Below are 22,085 nucleotides of genomic sequence, written 5' to 3'. Positions count from 1 at the left end.
TTTCTTTTCTCTCACTGCTTGTAGAATTTTATTCTTCTGTTGGATTTCTGGAATCCTAACTATTATATGCCTATGTGTAGATTTTTTTTGATCAGGGCTAGCTGGAGTCCTATATGCCTCACTTATCTGTATGTCAAGTTCTTTCCCCCTCCTTGGGAAGTTTTCTGCCATCACTTCTGCGAACAGTTTTTTTTATGTCATCTGCACGCTCTCCTCTTTCTTCATTGACTCCAGTCAGTCTTATTCTTCTTTGTATTGTCTAGCAGCTGCTGGATTGATTTCTCATGTTTCCTTACAATTTTAAAGCAATTTTTCTTTTCCTGGTCACTAATTGCAATCTTATCTTCTATATGTGAAATTCTATCCTCACATTGGTTCATTCTGCTGTGCAGACTTTTGATGGAGTTTTTAATCTCCTGGAAATCTGTTTGCATCTGTTTTATGGATTCCATTTGTTTCCTATGTTGGGATTCCATCATGTTCCTCAGATTCTCTATTTTTTTTTATCTGTGTCCTCTCTAGATTTATTAATCATGTCTTGCACTATGGGCACAATCTTTGCTGTTATCTGAGAAATTATTTCTGATTTTATTTTTTCCCAGATCCTCTTTTATTGCCAGTTCAGAGAGTCCAGGTGGTTGAGTATCAGATTGTTCCATCTCGTTTCCCTTTGGGGTTGCTGTAGATGATCCAGAAGTCTGTTTTTGAGGCTTGTTTACATGTCTTCTCATTTCCACGGGGTGGGGGGTGTGCTTCTGGCACCCGAGCAGCTCATCTTCTCTGCCCTAGGAGCATGGAATGGCGGTAGGGGAGCTCCCTTCTGGGTGCTGGGACTGGCTCAGCTTCTCTGCCCTAGGAGTGTGGGATGGCAGCGGGGGAGCTTCCTTCCGGGTGCTGGGACTGGCTCACCTTCTCTTGACTTCTTCCTTTTTTGTACATATCCCTTTTCATTCTTTCTCTTGTCTCATTGCTGTTACTAATATTTTGAGTATACTGAACAGGAATGGTGACAGTGGACATCCCTGCCTTGTTCCTGAAAAACTTTTCAAGTTCTCTCCATTTAATATGATGTTGATCATTGGTTTGTCATAAATGGCTTTTATCAGATTGAGGTAAGGTCCTGTATCTATTTTCCTCGGGGTTTTCTATCATGGTGTTGAATTTTGTCAAGGGCTTTTTCTATGTCAATTGAGATGATCATGTGGTTTTTGTCCTTAGTTCTGTTTATGTAATGTATTAAACTTATTGATTTGTGTATGTTGAACCATTCCTGCATCCCTTGGGTAAATTCTGTCTGGTCATGAGGTATGATCTTTTTGATGATTTGTTGCATTCTGTTTGCCAATATCTTGTTGAGGATTTTTGTGTCTATGTTCACTAAAGAGATTGACCTTCAGTTCTCTCTCTCTCTTTTTTTTTGGTTGGGTCCTTGTCTGGTTTTGGAAGCAGGGCAATGCTAGCTCTTAGGAATGACTTTCAGAGTACTCTTTCCCTTTCAATATCATTAAAAAGCTTGAGGAGGGCCGGGGATTTAGCTCAGTGGTTCTGCCACCTGCTTTGCAAGCACAAGGTCCAGAGTTCGATCCCCAGTACTAAAAAAAAGTTTGAGGAATATTGCCATTAGATCTTGTCTAAAGTTCTTATAGAATTTGGCAGTGAATCCATTAGGACCTGGGATTTTTATAGTTGGTAAGTTATTACTTCTTCAATTTCACTGCCTGATAATGGATTATCTAAGGAATTAAGATTATTAAGACAGTGTTGTTAATTTTCACATTTGCCTAATTTCTGTTATTTCTTTTGCCATTGATTTGTATTTTCACTGCACTATGATCTGATAATATGGATGGTATAATTTCAATTCTTTTGCATTTACTTAAGCTTACTTTATGATCTAGTATTTGGACTATTTTGGAGAGTCTCATGTGGTGCTGAGAAAAATGTGTATTCTACTATTGTTGGATAGAATACTCTGTAGATATCCTTCAAGTCCATTTGTTCAAAGGTTTGGTTCAACTCTAATATTTCTTTATTGATTTTCTTCTGTCTAGTTGGTCTGTTTATTTGTGAGAGGTATTGAGGTCCCCCATTATAATTTTGTTGGATTTTTTTTATGTCCAGTAGCATTTATTTGGTGCTCAGTGGATATATAATTTTTATCTCTTTCTGCTGACTTGCTTCTTTAACCAATATGTAGTGACCTTGTTTGTCTCTTCTGATCAATTTTGGCTTGAAATTAGGATAGTTACTCCTGCTTTTTCCTGGGTTCCTGTTGCATGCAATATAGTTTTCCATCCCTTAATTTTGTTTTGTTTTGGTTTTTTGCAGTACTGGGGATCAAACTCAGGGCCTTGTGCTTGCCAGGCAGGCATGGTGCCACTGAGCCACTCCCCTAGCCCTAGCCGTTGATTTTTAATCTGTGCATCTTTTTAAAAATTAAATGTGTATGCTGCATATCAGTGGGTTTTATTGATCCATTCTGCCACTCTCTATCTTTTGACTTGGAATTGATACCATTTACACTGAAAGTTATTACTGAAAGTATTGACGTATCCCTATCACTGCATTACTTTCTTGTTGCTGATCCCCCCCCCCCCCGCCCTTCTGCTTAACTGCTCACTCTGCCTGGTGTATTCATTCTATTAGGTTTTTTGACATTGTTAGTTTCATTCCTCTTTAAAGGATATCCTTGAGAATTATTTTGGAGTGCTGGTTTGGTGGTCATGAATTTCTTAAGGTGCTTTTTATCATGGAAATACCTTATTCCTCCATCAATTTTGAAGGGAAGTTTTGCATGATATATGTCTGGGTTGGAAGTTATAATTTAGGGCTTGAAACTCTTCACTCCAAGCTCTCCTGCCTGACCTTTAAGTTTGTGTTGAAAAATCGCTGTAATTCTGATGGGCTTATCTTTATTGGTGATTTGTTGATTTTGTCTGTTTTTAAGTTTCTGTCCTTGTGCTGGACTTCTGGTATTTTGACTATAATGTGATGTGGAGGGGTTCTCTTTTGATTGTGGCTTTTTGGAGTTCTATATGCATCACTTCTCTGTATGTTTATTTCCTTATATTTTAGATGTTTTCTGCTATTATTTCTATAAAAGGGGTTTTTATGCCATTTTACTGTTTTCTGATTTTTCACTTTTCCCAATTAATCCTAGTCTTCTTTGTGTAATCTAGCAGCTGTTGGATCCATTTTCATGTTTGCTTGCAGTTTTTAAGGTATCTCTGAGTAATTGGTCTTTGAAAGCATTTCTATATTTTAATTCTTATATTCTGTTCTCACACTGGTAGCATCTGCTACCCATACTTTTAATATAATTTCTAACCTCCTAGATTTGTTTGGAACCTTTTAATGGAGTCTAATTCTTTGTTAACTGGTTGTTCATGTTTTGTATCATTGTTTAGCTCAGCTCCCTTTTTATTAGTGTCTTCTGTAAGATCTCTGATCATTTTAATACAGTAAAACCTTGGATTCTAAGAAACTTGTTCTATGAGTGTTCCTCAAGACAAGCAAACCTAACAAATTTTAACTTGATAAATGAGCCATGTCTTGAAAAAAATTAGTATGTAATGCTGAATGTCACATGATCACAACTGAGCCAATAGTTCTTCTCTCTCTCTTCTGTGGGACTGTGAGTGATCGTCTCCCAAAAAGAAGTTATGGAGATCTCGTCTGCAGAGGAATCTCTCACTTTAAATGAGATGAGGGAGCTGTGTAAAATGTGGGAAACAGAGCAAAATTTTGTAGAAAAGTACCAGCCAAATATGATTCCAGAAGTACATTCTGTTTAATGACAATGCAGCGGTTACATTTCTGTGAAATCCTGAAAAGGAGGCAGGAGTGTCATTGGGTGGGTTCTTTAATTTGCATGACAAGAAAGATTCCACTAAGCCAATAGATAGCAGTGAGTCTGTTAGTGATAGTGAAAGTCATTCTATACAATAACCCTCCTCTCTCCTCCCTTCCTGGGGTGCCTGAGGCCAATGTGAGGACTACCACACATCCTTGGGAAAGCAGATTTACCATATATGCTCACAACTTGCAGCTGGGCCCAGAACTCCTGCCTGAGTGCCACTCAACCCTAAATCTTCTGGCCATCCTTACCTTGATGGTCAGCAATGGAACCAGTAACTAAGTACTTGGTGTGCATCAGGTCACTTCCCATGGCCCTCACATGGGCTAAGGCCTCCACTGTTTGCTTCAGCCCTGGATCACCTTCCTTTTGCAGAGGAAATGGAAGAGAGGGAAGTGAGACTTGTCTTGGCCACTGGGAAACAGGGACAGAGGAGGGCTGGAGCCTGAATGCCAGGGTTTCCAGGATGGCTTCTCACACACACCACAGGGCACACAGACCCAAAAGGACAGAAGCAGTCTCCTGGGTCAGTGACCTTCACATAGCAAACAGACCAGGAGACAAAGAACAGTCATTTCCTTCTGACACTTTATTGTTTACAAAACAAATGGATTTGAAGGACAGGAACACAATCATTATGCTGACAGTAGCAATTACAGAAGGAAAGAAAGGCTAGCTTTTAAAATCTTTAAAAAATCACTGTGTGAAAATGCTGCTCAACTCTGGGCCAACAGACACATTAGAAATGTTTCAATTGAGTGACTGTTCCAAGTCCTCCCCATTCCTAAGTTCAACTCTATTTTTAAAATCACATAACCTAACATCACTGAGATTTATTGAGGGAGTCAGACTGCCCAGCCAGGCACAGGTACAAGAGATGTGGGTCTTCCGAGCTGGGCCCAGCAGGAGCCAAGCTCTAGAAAAATGTCACTCAATAATGTGGCATTGTTTTTTGCTGCTGTCCTGTAGCGTGAGGTTCAGATCCAGGAAAGAGGTCACTGACTGGCTCTTCCTAGCAGCCATCCTGGAGTTCCTATGTGGAAACGGTCTACGAAGGTCAACACAGGGCTGATCACAGCCCAGGAGCCTCCCCCCAACACGGTGCCTCTACTATCCTGAGGGGTGAGGTGAGGTGAGGTAGTTGCCATGGGGAGGAGAGCTGTGATGTCCCTTCTCAACTTCAGTCCTGCCAGTCTTCAGACCCCCTGCCTCTGCTCCAGAGCATCAAGAGGAGATAGCAGGGACCTATAAGGAGCCAAGGTCTGTGTGAAGCTTCCACTGGGAAGAGGTGGTGGTTGTGGAGACCCCAGGAAATGACAGGAATCATCTCCAGAATGAAGCAGGCCTGGGCCAGGGGTCAACTGCAGCGCTACTGAAACCTAGGTCCCCTCCTGGGGCAGACAGTAACACATTCAAGTCATTAATGAGTCTTGAAGGACATGGCACTTTCTGCAAGTTGCTAGAAAAAGGCAGTGCGCCAAGGACTCAGGAACCTTTACTGTGAACTGGCTTTGCCAACTGTGGCTGCCTAGTTATAATTTCCTCAAGGCTGGGAGCAAATCTGCTATGACTTTGCTCTGATAAGATCTGGTGATTTTGTTTTATGAGAGAGGAAACTGCCTCAATAAAAATAAGTTAATAATTAAAACCTCAAAGTGCTATATGGCACAGAATTTTCCAGAAGGGAGAAAGAGTCCCTGGCAAGGGAAGTTCCACCATTTCACGTGTGGCTCTCTGGGCAGTGCAGGTGGGTGTGTTCCTACAGACCACCCTCACTGTGCCTGAATCCTGCAGTGTAAACATTTAACTTCCAAGGTCAGCAGGATGCAAGGAATGCCCAGGGCTCCCAGAGGAGCACAAAGAGGGATGGCCTGGAGTCCCTAGTGGGCAGGCCCAGGACATGCTCACTGCTATTCCCAGTGTGGGGCACAGCGCCTAACATCGCAGGTGCTCCTGAAATATTTACTGAACAGAGAACTCATGGAAAGTCAGGAAAGGGAGCTCAGATGGAAGAGGAGCAGGGCAGAATTCAAGGTCAGTCCCCTATCGAGGTGTCTACAGTGATCAGTCTCCACCACCAGGTGGCAGTGCTGAGAGGCCCTGAAAGAGGAACCCTGAGGGGCTGCGCTGGACCATGGACCTTAGCCTGTCCCAGCTCCAGGACATCAACCTCCCATGTCATTTTCGTCTGCTTCATACGGCTGGGACTGAATCCTCATTCTGGAAATCCCTCAGCCAGGCACACACTTCGTGGTTACAAAAAGAACAAGACAAAAAAAAAGTGCAGTCCTCTGGTTTTTATAAAACTGCAGTCCTGATGCAGTGAAGACTATCTCAGCCGTCCCCAATGTCGGAATGCCTTAATTTAAATGAATTCTATCCCTTCATACTTCACGTTTCCGATCTTGGTCTCGGGCAGCAGGAAGCGCCCATCTAATGTGAAGGCCATGACGTAGGTGGCCACCATGCCGCTGTCCTCTTCAGACTTGAGGGCCACAATGATCTGGTCGTCAGTGTTGGGGATGAACTTGAAGGACGAGAAGCCGTGCGTGGGGAGCACCTCGCCCACACGGCGGACGGAGATGTCCCCGAAGTCCTGGGCAGCGCTCAAGAGGAGGTTGGTGCCTTTGCGCTCATCGTCCTTTTCGCTGTACCGCTCATGGCTGGCCCGGCGCGGCAGGAAGAACCAGCGCTGCAGAGTGTCACTCCAGCAGGCCGATTCGTGGATGAGGTAGCCTGGGACACAGGACAGACCACGATCACCACGTGCACCGGACAGACTGCCTGGCCCTTCATCTCCGGGGCCACCCACCTCATGACCAAGTATGCAAGAGCAGCAGCGAGCCCCACTCAGGACAACCCAGGGGACAGGTGTCTCCCCTCTGGACCTCAGTTCTCAGAGGGCTCTCAATCTGTGGCTACTGTAAGCTCTGCAGGGTGATGGGCAAGCACGCAGACTAGGGCGACACTGCATCAAGTCTTCAGTTCCATGTCCCCCACAGGCTGTCCCTAGAGAGGGCCACAGTCTTTACCAGGAGTCCTGTGTTTACTTTGTTTCCTTGGTGCTAATCAAAAGGCACAGGAAAGAGTCCAGGGAGGGGACAAAATAAACAGAAGTCTGATTTGTGGAAAGATAAACCAGGCTGGGGGAGGCTGCCTCAAGGCTGCAGGAGGCGCTGTTCCTCTCCCTCTCCCGGACTCAGCTCTCTGCTCAGCCACTTCCTCCCACACCTGCAGCTGGCCAGGCCACCCAGATTCAACTTTGGACCTCCTGGGAAGTGACGAGGAGGGTGGGCTGCTCTGTGTGGGTGAGGAGCAGCAGCCTGAAGGGCCCAGAGGCCATCTGTCAGGGTCAGTGGTAAGAAAGAGAAAATGGCTCCCCAGAATCCACTGGCCTGAGGGTGCAAAACCATCAACACTGAGCAAGACGTGACATCATTGTGATCAGGGAGCACGCAGAGAGCGCACAGGTCCAGGACGACCAATACCCACCAGACACCCAGCTGGACACCCATGTGGTCCCTGGGCTGGGTCTGAGCTGGCCTCTTACCTGGCGGTCGGATCCCCGCAGCAGCCCGCAGAGCATTGTAGCTAGACACCCAGTTCTCATGGTCCACGCTGCCCTTGTTGCCCACCACCTTCACCCACTCAGGGTTCTCGTTCACCACCTCCCCAGTGGCTGTGGTCCACTCCTTGCCCAGGCCGCCCACATACAGCCGCTCGTCCTTCACTGCCAGCCACTCAGCTTTGAAGCCTGGGGCAACAAGAGGAGAGCGTGCCTGAGAAGCTGCTCACTGTCACTCCATGGCCAGGCATCACTGGGGCCCTGGTGGTCCAACACCCTTGGACGTCAGAAGTCCCTGGCCTTGAACTTCACTGGAGCAAAGGACAAGAGGCACGGGCAGGCGCCTGCACACAGCCCCACACCCAGGGTCCCAGTTGGCACCCACCTCCCTTCTGCTTTCTTCCCCTCTGCTGGGCTTCCAAGGGACATTCTGTTTCCCCTGGCAACTCATCTAGGACCTCCTAGGCTGTGGCTCCACCCTCACCTCAGTTCCCAAAGGCTGGGGGCTGCTCTCCTAAACCTCCTTTGGTCCCTGACCCCTCCTCAAACTGTGACCCCAGCCCAGGATGGTTCTTCAGTGCTGGAGCGAGAGAGGACCTGCTCTGCAGGCTCATCACAGGACGTGCCACTGGAGAACGGCAGATGCTGGCATGCTTCCTCACAGCTAGCTTTGCAGAGATCTGCTGAACTCCTGAGGCCCCAGTGGCCTCAGCAGTCTCCAGAGCCACTTCCGTGATAAGATGCATCATTTACTGGAGCTCCACTACCCTTCTGGATGACCTGACCCCAGGCCAGTCCCAGAGCCCTTGTCCCTTTCTTTCTGCCAACAGGGAAGAACAGAACCACAGTAGGGTGATCTAAGACCCTGAAGGAAGGACACAAGGCAGGAAATGGGTGATGAACATTCTCTTTCTATGCGGAGATCTGGTCCCTGCCAGTAGCCCCAGCCTTGGACAAACATGGGAGAGGTTTTATCTTTGGGATGATGGAGGAGGTGGGGCCACCCAGGTTCTGTTCATATAGTTCCACCTCTGGCCTAGAAAGCCTGCACTGGTGGCTGGTTGACTTGAAGGAGTAGCTCAGACAAACACAGCATTTCGTCAGTCTTCTGCTGATGTCCTTCATGCCTCGAAGGCCACTTCCCAGGTGAGGGCTCTGGCAGGTGTCCCTGCCCGGGGGAAGCAGTAACTCTTACTGGGAAAACACTGGGGGCTGGCTGGATTCTGCTCGAATACAGACCTCTTCTGCAGAAGCAGGAGGGTGGGCCAGACAGCAGCTGATGTGTGCCCCAACACACTGAGGTCAAAGTCTCCGCTCAAACCGAGACCCCAACACAGGAGACTTTCAAGGTGCAGTGCCTGGCGGGTGTAATCCCAGCACAATCCTGAGACTCCACGGAAGCCAAGACAAGGGACAGGGAGAAGGCAGTGTCCACAGCCCTAAAACTTACCCTGGAAGGGACTCCTCATGCAGTGGAGCTCCAGTCTAGAAATGACTTTGTGTGACAGTAAGATTTTGCTCAAGGCCGGGCGGTGGGGTGCACGGGTTCAGAGCCAAAGGGAGAGTCCCCACCCTCTGGACCACTTTTCAGCTACGAACCAAACCCTGGCCAATTGGCCCTACAGCCCCAGCATCCGGCCAGTGCTGTACACAGCAGCTCCATTTACCCTTCTCCACGGTTCCATCGCCGTCAGGCAGAATCACCCAGGGCACGGCCTTGGTGCCTTCGATCTGGTAGATAATTCCCGTCCGGTCATCCACGGAGTAGAGTTTCCCATTGAACACCACCAGATCAGACAACTCCATGCCCCTCCCTTTTTCCGCCAGGTGTGATTCCAGGACAGTGTGGTCTTTGTCCCATTCCACAGCCACCTTGTCCCCACTGTCCGACAGGGTCAGGTAGCCCTTCTTCAGGTAACTGAACCAGGTGTTTTCCTCCTGGGCCCTGGACTCTGTGTCCAGGTCAGCAATGACAGCGATTCGGTATCGAATCCCACCTGGAGTCCTCTGGGGGACTGACAGGGGGTAAGTGTCATTGTATTGAGTGGCAGGCACCTGGCCGACCCTCCAGTTGTGTGCATTGTGGGTGGGGGACCTGCCTGGGGCTGGACGGTGGGAGTAGAACAGCCAGAGGAGGGCAACACCCACAAAGGACATGAGGATCACCTTCCAGCGGGGGCGGAAGCGGGGGTCTGCAGCCTTGGTCATGGATGCAAGCACAGGAAGGCCCCCCACACTTATCCGGAGGGAGTGCATAGGCTCATTCCATTCCAGGTGGTTGGAGGGCTGGATGGGCATCAGACTGAGTGTCGGTGGGACCTGCACGCAGGGAGAGAGGAGAGCAGTCAGCATGCAGATACTGCTTCTTGGCTGCCTGAACTGCATGGGCTGGAGTCTGAATCCGGACCTGTCCAGGAGAAAAAGTAGTCCATTACTTCCATGGCTTGCTTACATCCTTACTCCAGCAATGTCTTTGTTTACTTTTATTCAGCAATATGTGAAGTCTTCCAAAGCAAAATTATTCCTTCTTCCTGTCCCAGCTGGCCAGAATGAAAGCTGACTGTGAGAAAGAAGTTTTGTGTGGGCTGGTACCTTGCAGTCGCTACAGAGGGAGGGAGCAGGTCTGAACACGGCTCAAACGGCCCCGCATCCGAGCCTCCCTGATGTCACCATCACATCACACACTTGTTCATTTCACCCCGGCTCCAAGACCATGCCTAGCACAGATGAAGGCTCATTAGGTGACTGAGTCTCTATTTGCTGGGTAGTTTTTGTAATATTTAAATATAAAATAAATCTGAGCCAGAGAAACACTTTTCTGTTGGTTTAGGCAGGACCTGTTCTCTGGTGCCCTTCTACTAATGCAAACTACTGCAGGGGCCAGGGTAAACCGCGTCTGCACACAGGCTCGAAAGGCCTGTGGGGAGCGCCACATGGCTCGGCCTGGCCCCAGGGCACAGCTCCAGGGCCACAGTGCTGGTGGTGGACAGGAACTGCAGCTCGCCCCGCCCATTCCCAGGCACACAGCACGGGATAGCTCAGTGTAGCCACGTGGCAGCAGACCCAGGCCAATGTCTGTCTCACCGCCACATTGGGACACTGGGAGGCGGGTCCCAGCTCTGCTGTAGGACAAGCTGGCTGCTCTCAACTCAGCCCTGCTACTGTAACCAGGACAGCACTTTGCTCCTGGACCACTGGACACCCTGCTGCCCCCATCCTCGAGAGAAAAACGAAGAACAGTGGGAACAGGGTTTATAGAGCACTGCCAGGCAGCACCTGGGAAGGGCTGTGGGACCCCAGCATCTCCATGCTGTCTTGGGCCCTCATGTACTCTGACCACAAGGGCTTGAGCCCCAGCGGGCACAGTGGCACACTTGCTCCAAGCTGCAGGCCCTGACAGGGCAACGCTCCCTGCGGAAGCCTGCACCTCCCTCTCCCTCTTCGGACAGGTCTATGTTTTAGCTCACAGGGTCACCTTGAAGGAGAAAAATGTGTGTGGGGGGCAGCTGCTCAGAGCAAGGCTGGGAGAAGGTTCCAGGCCCTAAGGGGCTCCAAGCCCCCTCCAGGGACAGGCCTCTCGGGCACCTCTCCTGGGCAAGGCCTGGCCCCTGGGAATGGTTACAGGGCTGGTCACTGAGGCCTTCCTGCTTGGTGGCCGGAGTTCCTGGTGCAGTGGCTCCTCCTCTAGTTGGCCCCAGCTCTGCTCTCCATCCCTTCTCCAGCCCCAGCAGGGTCCAAGTCTTGCAGTGTTTTGTCCTCAGCTCAGAGCCGGCCACTGAGCTTTGAATTCCTCCATCACCTCCTACGCAAAATGCTGCCTGCACGTCCAAAATGCACCTTTAACACAGTATTTCGAAACCTTAAGTCGTAATCCCTCTCCCCTCAAGCCTGCTCACCTCCAGCCTGCCCTCAGGAAGCGGGGGAGGGCCGGCGATGGGGGGGCCGCCCAGGTGAAAACTCTCACGGAAACCCTAGCCGGTGCACTGTTCTGTATGACTGTTAAACTTCAACAAAATACTACTGAGCACACCAAAAAGGAGTGGCCTCGACCCTTTCCTTTTCCTTCCCCATCTTCTGCCCCACCGCCAGGTCCCGTCCACCCAAAGCTGTCCCACCCACTGGCTCCAGCCCACTTCCTCAGCCGTCCCTAACCCCAAACACACCCGCAGCCTTCTTCCAACCCCCTTTAGCCAGTCTCCTCCCTGACAACACTTCACCGCCCACGGGCCTGCACTGCCAGCTATATGAGTCTCTCACGGCTTCCCCGGTCCCAGGAACTGTCACTGGGGCCTCCTCACAGCCCTCCCCTCTCCCTAGCTTGCTGACCTCAGCCACGTGAACCCCTTGTGTCTCCCGGCCTGGGCACTCTGACCCTGCTCTTCACGTGGCCAGTGCACTCTCAGTCTCAGAAACTCTCCCTGCTGCCCTGCACACTCGAGGGCCTTGGTACTTGTCCTTGCTCTGCCTGGAGCCCCAGGGGCCAGGGACCTGCCCTGCTGCATCCCTGTGGTGCACCCAGCTCACCACAGGAAAACAGAACCAGCTCAGCACACATTTGCCTAAGGAATAAAAAATGAATCCAGGGGTGGGTCATTACGTCATTTCTTCAATAGCCCCTCAATATCCTGCCCCTGGGATGCCCACCTTAGCCATCCGGGAAATCCGCAGCCCCAGATCAAGGCCCTAATGACTGAGCCACTCAGCTGCCACATCTGAGCTGCAGGCCCAGGGAAGACAGTGCCTGCCAAGCAGGACTGTGCAGTGAACTGTGACATGCCAGCCTTGCTCGAGCCCTCACAATGGTCCCTGCCCAACTCCTGTGTCCTGCAGGTCGCCAGCCACTGCTCCCAACAGACCCTGTGTCCCCTGTGGCAGTCCAGGGGGCATGGCCCACACCTGCATGCCCTTGCTCCGTTCCCTGGGCAGGGCACTGAGTCCTCTACCTCCTGCCTCAGTGGTGTCAGGCATCCTGTCTCCACCTTGCTCGCCATTTGCTCTCCAGACTACATGCCCAGGGATGCTGTGAATCCATGAAGGAATGGAAATCCCTCCCAAGTCCCAGACATCCTGTCCTTCCTCATCCCTGCCCATCACCTCACAAGCATCCGTGCTCACATGCTCTCCCTTCCCTCTGGCTGCTCTGCACTTTCCAGGTGGACCCCTGCCAGCCCTGTGCTGCACACCTCACTCTGTAGTTCTCCAATGACCCTGGGCTCTCCTAGGTCTTGACACCTTTGAAAAAGACCTTGCGCCTTTGGGGCCTAAACCCCTCTCCTGAGAGGCAGGCCAGGTGAGCCCACTGCCTGGTGCACCCACTCCTCCCACCCGTGGGCCCCAACATGCTATCCCGACTGAGCACATTCAAGCACTCAGGAGCCCCACTCGATCCCCAAGTAGGCACTAGGTCCCCTCACTTGTCCCTACTCCATGGCTCTGCCCCAGTCCTGTCTCACCTCGACGACTCTGAAAGCCTCTGAATCATCCAGATCTTCCCTCTGCCATTTACCAGTGATGTGGCCTTGAGCAGAGGATTTCTCTTGGCCTGTTTCCTTCCCAGGGCCATGCTGGTGGGCAGGTTGGGGGATAGGACTTCACTCAGCGCCTGCCTAGTATCCTTCTTCCCAACAAGCACCTCGAGCCCAGTCGCAGCCTGCAGGGAAGGCCTCACTCAGTTTTCCAGCCTAACTAACCTCCCCCAAGCTCTCAACCTGCACTCCACAGGACTATCTGCAATTCCAGATTCCATGTGTCCAGATCTCTACACATGGGGCTGCCCCTACCTGCTGCCCTTCCCTGACCACGTGGAACCAGAACCATCTAGAATTCCATGCTTCCACTGTCCCTCCCCTTTGTGTCCTGCATCTATGGTGAGGTCCCCCGCACCCCGCAAGTCCTTCCTCCTATAGGATGCTGATATTGGCTCCGCCTGTGGCAGTGCAGATTTTGCAGATGTGATCAAGATCTTGAGATGGGGAGACCATCTGGGTGTCTTTTCATGAGAGGGAGGCAGAGGGAGACTGATCTGGTCAGAAGACAAGGCCACGTGATCAAGGAGCAGGCTGGGATGACAAGGCAGCCACAAGCTGAGGAATGTCGGGGACCTGGGAAATGGGAAGACAGGGATTCCTCCCTAGAGCCTCTGCAGGGAGTGAAGACCCAGGACGCCTGGGTTTGAGCCCACTGGCAATGACACTGGATTCAAGATGTCTGGCAGACTGAATTTCTGGTACTGCAAGAGAACAAAAGTGTGCAAAGCTGTAAGTCACCACTGGTGTCATCACTATGGCACCCTAGGAGAAAAGATACCTGTCCCCACGGTGTCCTCTGGGCCACCCCACACCACAGTGGTCTGTTCCAAGTCAGACTCCGAACTCATTGCTGAGCTCCTGCTCACTGGAGGGAGGGGGCTCTGCCTCAGCCACTTCAACTCCCCAAGAACTAAGACAGGGACACTGTGTTAGTCACTTTCCTATCGCTGGACCAAAACACCTGACACCCACAACTTAAAGGAGAAGAGGTTTATTTTAGCTCGTGGCTTTTGGAAGATTCAGACCATAGCTGGCTTCCAGGGCAGAGGACACTTGCTCATTCCTTGACAGCCAGGAAGCAGGGTGAGAGAAGGGAGAAGTGAGGAGCCAGGGACAAGAATACACCTCTTCAGGTCATGGCCGAGTGATCTGCCTCTCCTGACCAGGCCCCACCTCCTACCGGCATCGCAGCTATGAACTCAATGGACTAATCCACTGAGAACAGTGCCCCCATCACCTCTGAAGGTGAGACCTTGGGGAGATATTTCAGATCTCAACCCTAACAGGCAGGAACATGTAGGACTCAGCCACCTCTGCTTAATGGAGAGACTGCTTTCCAGAAAACTCAGCTCCACGATACTTTCCTTTGGTCTCCATTCCTCCTTCAGTGCCCCTGGAGAGAAAGCTCATTTCTTTCCACAACCCCATCCTGGTCTGTCACCTGAATAACGGTAGAGCAAGAGTATGCATTTCCAAATCAGAGGAAAGGGCCCATCTGAACTTGTCTCCTCCCCTCAAAGAACGAAGCCACTTACATGTTTGCTTTATTGTACCAAGAGGCTGCAGTAGGAGGTCACAGGTCCTTGGGTCAACCAAGGGTGCCCACCAGGAGGCCTGCGAACAGCCCTCCAGGCAGGGAAGATGGAGAGCACGCCCTGTCAACTGCTTTCTCCTGTGCTAGCCCTGCTCCAGGTGCAACAACCCCAGAAAGAGCCACCAGGAGTGACAGCTACCTGAAAGCTCCTGAAAGGCTCCCGGTCCTAATTTCTTCTCCCTCTTGTCCACCCCAAGGGGGAAGGGAACAGCAGCGTGTTCTCGTGCACACCCAGGAGGCTGCTCCAGGCTGCTTCCCTATCCTGGCAGTGAGCAGCACCTCACTGTTAAGAGCAAGGGGCTCAGGAATCACCCACAGTCACTCGCTACCCCAGGCCTGCACGGGACTCTCCAAGGCTGAGCAGAGGGAGTAGCGGCACCCACACAGCCCACAGGCAGGGCAGTCCCTCCAGTCTCTCTGGCTTCCTCCAGGAGAGGAATGCGACACGTGGCAGATCAAACAGGTTTAAAGCAGCTGCTAGGGTAGAACCCAGCCTTTCAGGATCCAGGCAGGGCTTGGCCAAGGAAGGCCCCATCCTCAGCTCTCGGGAGCCACTCTCTCCTGCAGAGGACCTATCTTGCCTCTCTTGCTGTTTCACATCAGAGAGCAGGCAGGCCTCGGAGCACGCCCTGGCCTACTGCCAAGGTTTACTGCTTGTGGGACAGTCAGGAGCATAGCTTGCTAACCTGCAGGCTCTTCAGCAGCTCTTCAGCAGGGGGTTCACAGCAGCAAGCAAATAACAAAGGACATCGGGTCTCAGAGAAAGGATGCCTGCTATGGGCTGGGCTCCTTGCTTTTGCTTACCCAGGTCCCTACTGCACTTCAAAATTCAGAAGGAAGAAAGGAAAAACTCATGCTTTAGGGTTACCAAGGACGTGCCTCCTCCCTTTCACCACCCTCTTCACAGGCTATGACGCGCCACCTGACATCTGCACACACCCTCCCCGCCCTGTCCGGTACACAACTGAGTCAACTTAAAACACGGCTCAGGATGACTTATTTTTCAGCCTCAACTACTCATGAGGAGTGTGTTAGTTTCAATTGCTGCTGTAACTAATTACTACAGAGCAGGCAGCTTATCCACCGCAAACTGGCATTTCACAGGCCTGTAGAACAGAAGTCTGTCATGGGTCTCACTGGGCTATAATCAAGGGCTTGGTTCCTTTCCCAGGCTCTTGGGGATAGTCCACTTGCTGGCCTTTTCCAGCTTCAACAGGCTATCTACGTTCCCTGCCTTCAAGGCCAGCTGTGTGGCATCTCCTGGTGCTTTTCTGCCATCAAGTCCCTCACTCTTCTCCTGCCTCCCCTATTCCATTTTTAAGGACCCTAAGACTATGCTGGACCCAAGTGGAAAATGCAAGATTATCTCTCCCTTTTTAGGTTGGAGGTTAGCAATTGCAATTCCCCTTTGCCTTACAATGTACAAATTCACAGGTTCCTTAGGGTTAGGACACAGCCTCAGGGCCACTCCTGTTCACACCAAGCCTTTTTTTATGGGATGGGCAGCACGGCTTCAGAATCCTCTACAGCTGCAGCTCGAATTTTCTGTACCATAGCATGGCTGTATCTGCTTAGTCTGTATCACTGATGTTATTCTTGGAGGAATTTTAGCAACAGTCATCTTCCTATTTGAAAGTGACACCCCAAACAATACCATGCTACATTTTTTCAGAGTGCCTGAAAATATGGGGGTACACCAACCCTCTGACGGACCCACACCAGAGCTTACTTCCAGGCAGTGCAGTTGGACCCTTCATGTAGGAACCCACCGGCTCATCTGCTTCCCTCAGTGTGGGGCACATGAGACACAAAGCAGCAAGACCTTCCAGCCATTCCGACAGCCCGGGCTCATATTCACCCCCCCTTCATCACACTACCCTGCCTGGCACCTGGTATCAGCTCTGTGCTCAATGCCAGAGGCACAATGTCTGTCTGCGCATGGGTGAGCCAGGAGCTGTGGGCTCCACTGAACTCCTGGGCTTCTTGTAGAGAAACAAGGAGGATTCAGAAAAAATACAGATGGAAAGAGGAACAACTTCCCAGATTTCTTCATTATCAGAGTTATTTTTTCTGAACCAATCATCCTGACTTAATGAAAAGGGAAATCAATATAAAAGTTCTTAAAAATCAGTCTGAAAGTTTTTAATTCCCCTTATGTTGGCATTTAATATGAAATCTCAATAGTCCAGAGTGCACTGAAGGGAAAAAAAACAACCGTTCTTTGGGTTTTGTTCCCAGCATCCTGGTACCACTCCACAAACAGGAAGGAGAAACAACTTTCTTGTTATACCACTGATCCACGTCAGGACTCCAGACAATAATCCCAGATCCCAGCTCTTCTCTTGAAAGAGCAAATGCTAGAGGATTTGCACACCTGCCCTGTACAGCTGCCATGGACTATCACGTTGCTCCTCAGGAAATTCTTAAGACTCACATGACAGGAGCCATCTGTATCCATGGGAACCTGCAGATCCAAAAATGCTCACCTCCAAAGCCATACTCAACGAGAGGAGCAAAAATCTCACCAGAGCAATGACCACTGCTCCCCACCATACCCTGTGCCTCTCCTCAGGATGCTTGTGCTCAGACAGAAACCACAGAATCAGGTGTGCAGATGGACAGGTGGGTAAGAATCTTATCAAAAATGTTATCAAGAATGGGTAGCTGAAACTGATACATTCACTGAGTTACTAAAGGCTGTAGAAATACAGTTACAGTTGTAGAGGGGAGGAGACATTTAGCTAATAGAAGGTATCAAATGACAAGGTTTACACCTTGACTGAGGAGCAATACAGCCACACCTAGTGGTCCAGTCTATTTGCAAGATTATGATTTCCTCTTACCCCAGGCCATAACATCATCTTTTGTGATCAGGTCAATTTGGACAAGAGAACAAGGAAGAGAATACTAGAATTGGGCAGCGGCCTTGTGACAGTGCCTGGACAAATCTATGCTTCAGACATGTCCTCCCTGAACATGCTATGGACTGTGCACATCCAGAGGGGATGATCAGCCTGGCTCCTCCACAGATTCTTCCACACGGCTGTCATACAGACAGAAGGCTTATTGAGGCCAGGAGGAAGGGGTCCACTGTGCCCACAGGTTCCTGTGGGACTGTGGTGGCAAGAGGCCTGGGAAGAGCTGGAAGGTGGATCTGTGGCCCAGTCCAGGAGGACAGTTCTCAGCCAAGCTCCTCAAAGGGACAAAGGGTCAGGGATGAGGAGCTGCCCACTCAGCTGCCACAGGACAGTAGCATATGTTCCACCCTTCTTTCAGCTCCTTTGAGACCTGGCACTTTTTTCAAATTTTGGCCAGCCAGGTCTTACTGAAGCCAACAGACTCAGGTTCCCAAGCCTCGGTTTTGTTGAAAAAGTGGTAGGAAAAGATGCCAAGCACACAATCCCAAGACAGGGATGAGAAATGGAGCTAGTGGTGTGCCAAGACTGGTTTTCCTGGGTCATTAATGTGGAAAGATACTTGGGAGAGAGAGAGGATTTGCTGGAGGTGGGACAGAATGAGCACCGGTCCCCTGAGCCAGGCCTGGGGACAGAGGGCAAGGAAAGACTGTTTAGACGGAGAAGCAAAGGTACCAAGTAACGTGTGTGTGTGTGTGTGTGTGTGTGTGTGTCCCCAGAGACAGAAAAATGCAGGCCAGATGGGTAGGTGGTGGAAAGAAATGGTAGAAAGGATGCAAAGTTTGCAGCCAAAAGGACCGAGTGCCCTGTGAGCCTGTTAGAAGGTCAGTCTTGGACGAGGGCAAGGAAGGCAAGGGCTGGGACGCAGAGGAAGGCGGGCTGCCGCAGGAGGGGAAGGGTGGACAGTCAGTCTGTTACAGGTGTGACAAAGTGCCAGACAAGGCGCTGAGGCTGCCTCATCACTCAAGAGAAGGGGGCACAGCCAGGGCAGCAGTTGAAGTCAGAGGTTGGGGGTGGGAGGGGTTCTCCCCGGGAAAGGGTGTTTCGCCCCCACGGGCTGCGAGTCAGGGGCCCAGCCAAGGAGAAAGGCTGCGGGGCCAGGGGGCGGGCGGCGCCAACGGACAGCGCCAGGCCGTGGACGCGCAGTCACTCACCCGCTGCGGGCCGGGCTACCCTGCCCGCCGGCGGCCGCCTCCCTGCGCAGGGCCGGACAAGGAGAGCGACCACTTCCGCCCCCTCCGCGCGCTCCCGGCGGCCTCTACTCTGCGCCTGCGCTCCAGTTCCTCGAGTCCCGCCCCGCCCCGCCCCCTCCGCGCTCTCCCGGCAGCCCCTGCTCCCCCAGCGCCCCGCGGCTTTTGTTCTGCGCCTGCGCCCCAGACTACTGGGACTAGTAGTTCTGCAGGGGGACGGGCCGGCGTCGGCGTTCCGGGACTCTGCCCCGGACCCCCGGAAGGCTGCTTCCCCTTGCTTGCGGAGACACTGGCCGGGCAGATGGGGGTGGGAAGTACGAAAACCTCCGGCTCCAAGCCCTCTGCCCGGTGCCCCCGACCTCGTTTCGGGGGAATGGGAGTGTGCATCGGCTCTTGCACCCTCGCTCCCGGAAAGTCCCTCTGCTGGGCCCTTCCAGCTGGCCACCCTGGGAGGCTGGCCGCCTTCCACAGCCTGGCTAGGAAACGCTGCGAGGTCCTGGGCGGGGTAGGAGGGCGAGCACACCGAAGAAAGGGTTCTGAGTCCTCCCTGTCCTCCAACCCCTGCCCAGCCGGAGCTCTTTCGGGCCCGCTGAATAAGCATCTCTGGAACCCGGCCCCGGGCCCAGGGGCCTGCAGTGATGGCCAGTCCGGGAATCCTAGGAACGCCTGGTGCCGTTGGAGCGGCCCACTAGAGACCGAGGCCGGAGGATGCCTCGGGCCCTGCATGCTGACATCCCAGATGCCTTCCCTGAAGTACAGGGTTACCAGGTGCGCAAGGAAACACATTCACATCACATAAACCTTGTGGGGTAGGAAATAACCCTTCCTCCCATCCACGTTCTGTTCCCCTGCTTTCATTGCCCGGAGCCGATAGTTCCTTGTGTATTATGGCACACATGTATTATGATACACCAGCAAATAAACACATACAATGATAAATTGTCCTTAAAAAATGGAAAAGGAATGGAACTGGAGATCGTCATGTTAAGTGAAATAGGACAGACTCAGAAGTATTACATGTTTCCTCTAATTCGTGGGATCTGAAGACAAAGACGGCACAAAAGTAGAAAGGATGTTATTATTTGACGAGGGAAGGAATAAGGAAGGGGGATGTAAAGGATAGTGGTGGGTATGGATATGACTAAAATTTGCTATATACTTACATGGAAAAAATAAAATTAAAAACGGTGTATATTTATACAGTCGTGATATTCAGGTAGATGTTAAAAATACTATTGTTGAAAATATCTATTACCTGAAACATTTCACAGTATGTTATTGTATAAAATGCAAAGCAATGAGTACAATTCTCTTGAGAAATAAAAAGGAAATGTACTGAACCCATTCCTCTACTTTTCTGAGGTTCAAGAGAGAGATAAACCTTTTTAATTTTTTGACAAACATTTCTTATGTTCATTGATGTTTCTTGTCTTCCCAGATTGAGTTTGAACCACACCCCATATATTATTATATTGTCAGTTCAAGTCATTTATTAATTGGGAGATCTAGATGTGCTTTCCAGCTTAAGAAATAATTATTCCTGCTCTCATTAAAGCATTCTTTCCTTTCCCGACTCCCTCCTATTCCTGGAGGCAGCTAAAGCCCAGATCGCTGTGCCCATTATCTTCTTGCCTTTCTGTGTAGTTCTGGCATGTAGGTGTGTATCCCTAAACTATGTGTTGTTTTTTTCCTGCCTAATCGACCTTTATAAAAATGAAAGAGTGGGCCGGGGATTTAGCTCAGTGGTTCTGCCATCTGCCTTGCAAGCGCAAGGACCCAAGTTCAATCACCAGTACCAAAAAAAAAGAAAGAGGGCTGTATCAATGAGTGACAGAGCCACTTGCTCCACAGATAATTTCTAGGCATTTAAATTTTTGCTATCTAGGGGCATTAAATGTCTTCTCATTGCCTATTCCTGAGAAGTGGTATGACTTTTCTTATATTTTTGACCATTTATTCTTTCATGGATCCCCTATTATTATTGGAAAATAATCCATTCTTGCCCCCATTGACTTGCATGCAATGCCATTTTGTCATAGATCAAGTTTCCACATACACAGGGGTCTGTTTGGGGGTTATTACATTATATGGATGTACTTTTTTGTGTCTGCTCCAGTGCCACTTCATTATTGTCTCTTACAAGCCTTCATAGGTTGGCCCCTGCCACCCGCTTACCCTCAAACTTTTGGGATGTTGAATTGAATTGCATTGAATCTGTAGATTAATTGGGAGAGAACTGAGGCTTTTATGATATGGAGTCTCCTTCCCAAGCCCGTGTTTGCCTTTCCATTTATTTAGATCTTCCTTTTGTCAATGAGGTTTTATTTTTCACTTCCTAGTATAGTCTGTAGAAGGCTCTTATCATAAAGAGAGCCGTTCCATTCTCCAATCAGCTGCATGGTGTTCCACTGTGTGGCTGAACTGTAATTTATTTTACCAGGCCCCTAGGATGTCCTTTTAGGATATCTATGATTTTTTACATTACTGCAGTGCGTCAGAGACATCCTTATGTTATTTGAACACCATTGTAAGTGCACGTAGAACAAATTCCTAGAAGAGAGGCAAGGTGAAAGGGTGGCCTGCTGGAAGTGAACCACATCACCTCTGTGTCAGTTAGTGGTCAGTGGCTGCCTGGAGTCGGGTGTGGAGGCTGACATCACAGTTAACCACCACAACCACGTAGAGAGGCTGTGCTGAGCTGCCCTCCTCCAGGTCAAGGTGTCTCCATGGTCAAACAACGCTAGCCTTTCATTCCATTTTTTTTTTCTTTGCAGTACCATGGATTAAACCCAGGGCCTTTGCACTGAGCTATATCCCCCGTCTTTTTTATTTTATTTTATTTTATTTTACCTTGAAACAGGGTCTCACAAGTCCCTGCTTCCCAGACTGGACTTGAACTTGCAATCCTCCTGCCTCAGTCTCCCAGAGTGCTGGGATTACTTTGTCCTTTCACCATCACTGGAGACCAGCCTGGGCTCTGTAGGAGTGGGAAGGTAGCTTACTTTCCTCACCCAGTGTAAGGGTCACAGCCCACACTCCTGTACAAAAGACAGGTAGCAAGAGACATGCATTAAACATTCACTGAATCAAAGTGTTACGGGACATAAACTTTGGGTATTCAGGAGTGAATACCCCAAAACTAAAGGAAAACTATTTTTAGGCTTGGATTTGATGAAGAATAAAGAGTGTATAGAAATGTAATTGACAAGAGGGGTCTGACCTAATGGGAATGGACAGAGGTGGGAAAGTCCAGAGGGGCTGTCTGCTCAGATTCCTCTTGGCCTCTGGTGCAGCATTCCTTCCTCCCAAGTATGGGGCAGAGTCCCTTCTAGGATGAGGGTACATGACCTGCCATCAGACAAGGTAGCTCAGAGACTTTCCTTATCACCAGACCCTACACAGAGCTGGGGGAGGGTAAGAGTAATACTCGTAGGTCT

At 50.3% G+C, this 22,085-nt stretch overlaps 1 protein-coding gene across 4 annotated transcripts; it reads right to left on the bottom strand.

The window, feature by feature from the left end:
• Positions 1 to 4,426: 4,426 nt before the first annotated feature.
• Positions 4,427 to 18,748, bottom strand: Cant1 (calcium activated nucleotidase 1). 4 transcript variants are annotated; one of them, XM_004860842.4, is made up of 4 exons: positions 18,613 to 18,748; positions 9,089 to 9,828; positions 7,407 to 7,610; positions 4,427 to 6,592 (listed from the first exon to the last, which is right to left on the bottom strand). In XM_004860842.4, exons 2-4 carry the CDS (start codon positions 9,804 to 9,806, stop codon positions 6,222 to 6,224), a joined length of 1,293 nt encoding a protein of 430 aa, XP_004860899.3. In that variant the 5' UTR covers positions 9,807 to 9,828; positions 18,613 to 18,748; the 3' UTR covers positions 4,427 to 6,221. The 4 variants fall into 4 exon arrangements, with proteins under 4 accessions (XP_004860899.3, XP_004860900.2, XP_087064503.1 ...); XM_004860843.4 differs by having other exon boundaries at positions 9,089 to 9,740; positions 18,613 to 18,740; XM_087208377.1 differs by having other exon boundaries at positions 9,089 to 10,138; positions 18,613 to 18,731.
• Between the last annotated feature and the right edge of the window lie 3,337 nt (positions 18,749 to 22,085).

This window comes from Heterocephalus glaber, unplaced genomic scaffold (assembly GCF_053883595.1).
Source record: "Heterocephalus glaber isolate CG9 unplaced genomic scaffold, H.glaber_assembly_v1.0 deba00000937, whole genome shotgun sequence".
Taxonomy (NCBI): domain Eukaryota; kingdom Metazoa; phylum Chordata; class Mammalia; order Rodentia; family Bathyergidae; genus Heterocephalus; species Heterocephalus glaber.
The sequence above is the reverse complement of the archived record's forward strand: the minus strand, read 5'-3'. Positions and strand labels throughout refer to the sequence as shown.

What these genes read in the sequence shown, in the direction of transcription:
- Cant1 (XM_004860842.4), bottom strand. Translation starts at nt 9,806, where the DNA reads ATGCAGTTCAGGCAGCCAAGAAGCAGTATCTGCATGCTGACTGCTCTC. An exon ending in CGATGGAACCGTGGAGAAGG is followed by an intron (nt 7,611 to 9,088) that starts GTAAATGGAGCT and finishes TTGTTGCCCCAG; the next exon opens with GCTTCAAAGCTGAGTGGCTG. An exon ending in TGCGGGGATCCGACCGCCAG is followed by an intron (nt 6,593 to 7,406) that starts GTAAGAGGCCAG and finishes CCTGTGTCCCAG; the next exon opens with GCTACCTCATCCACGAATCG.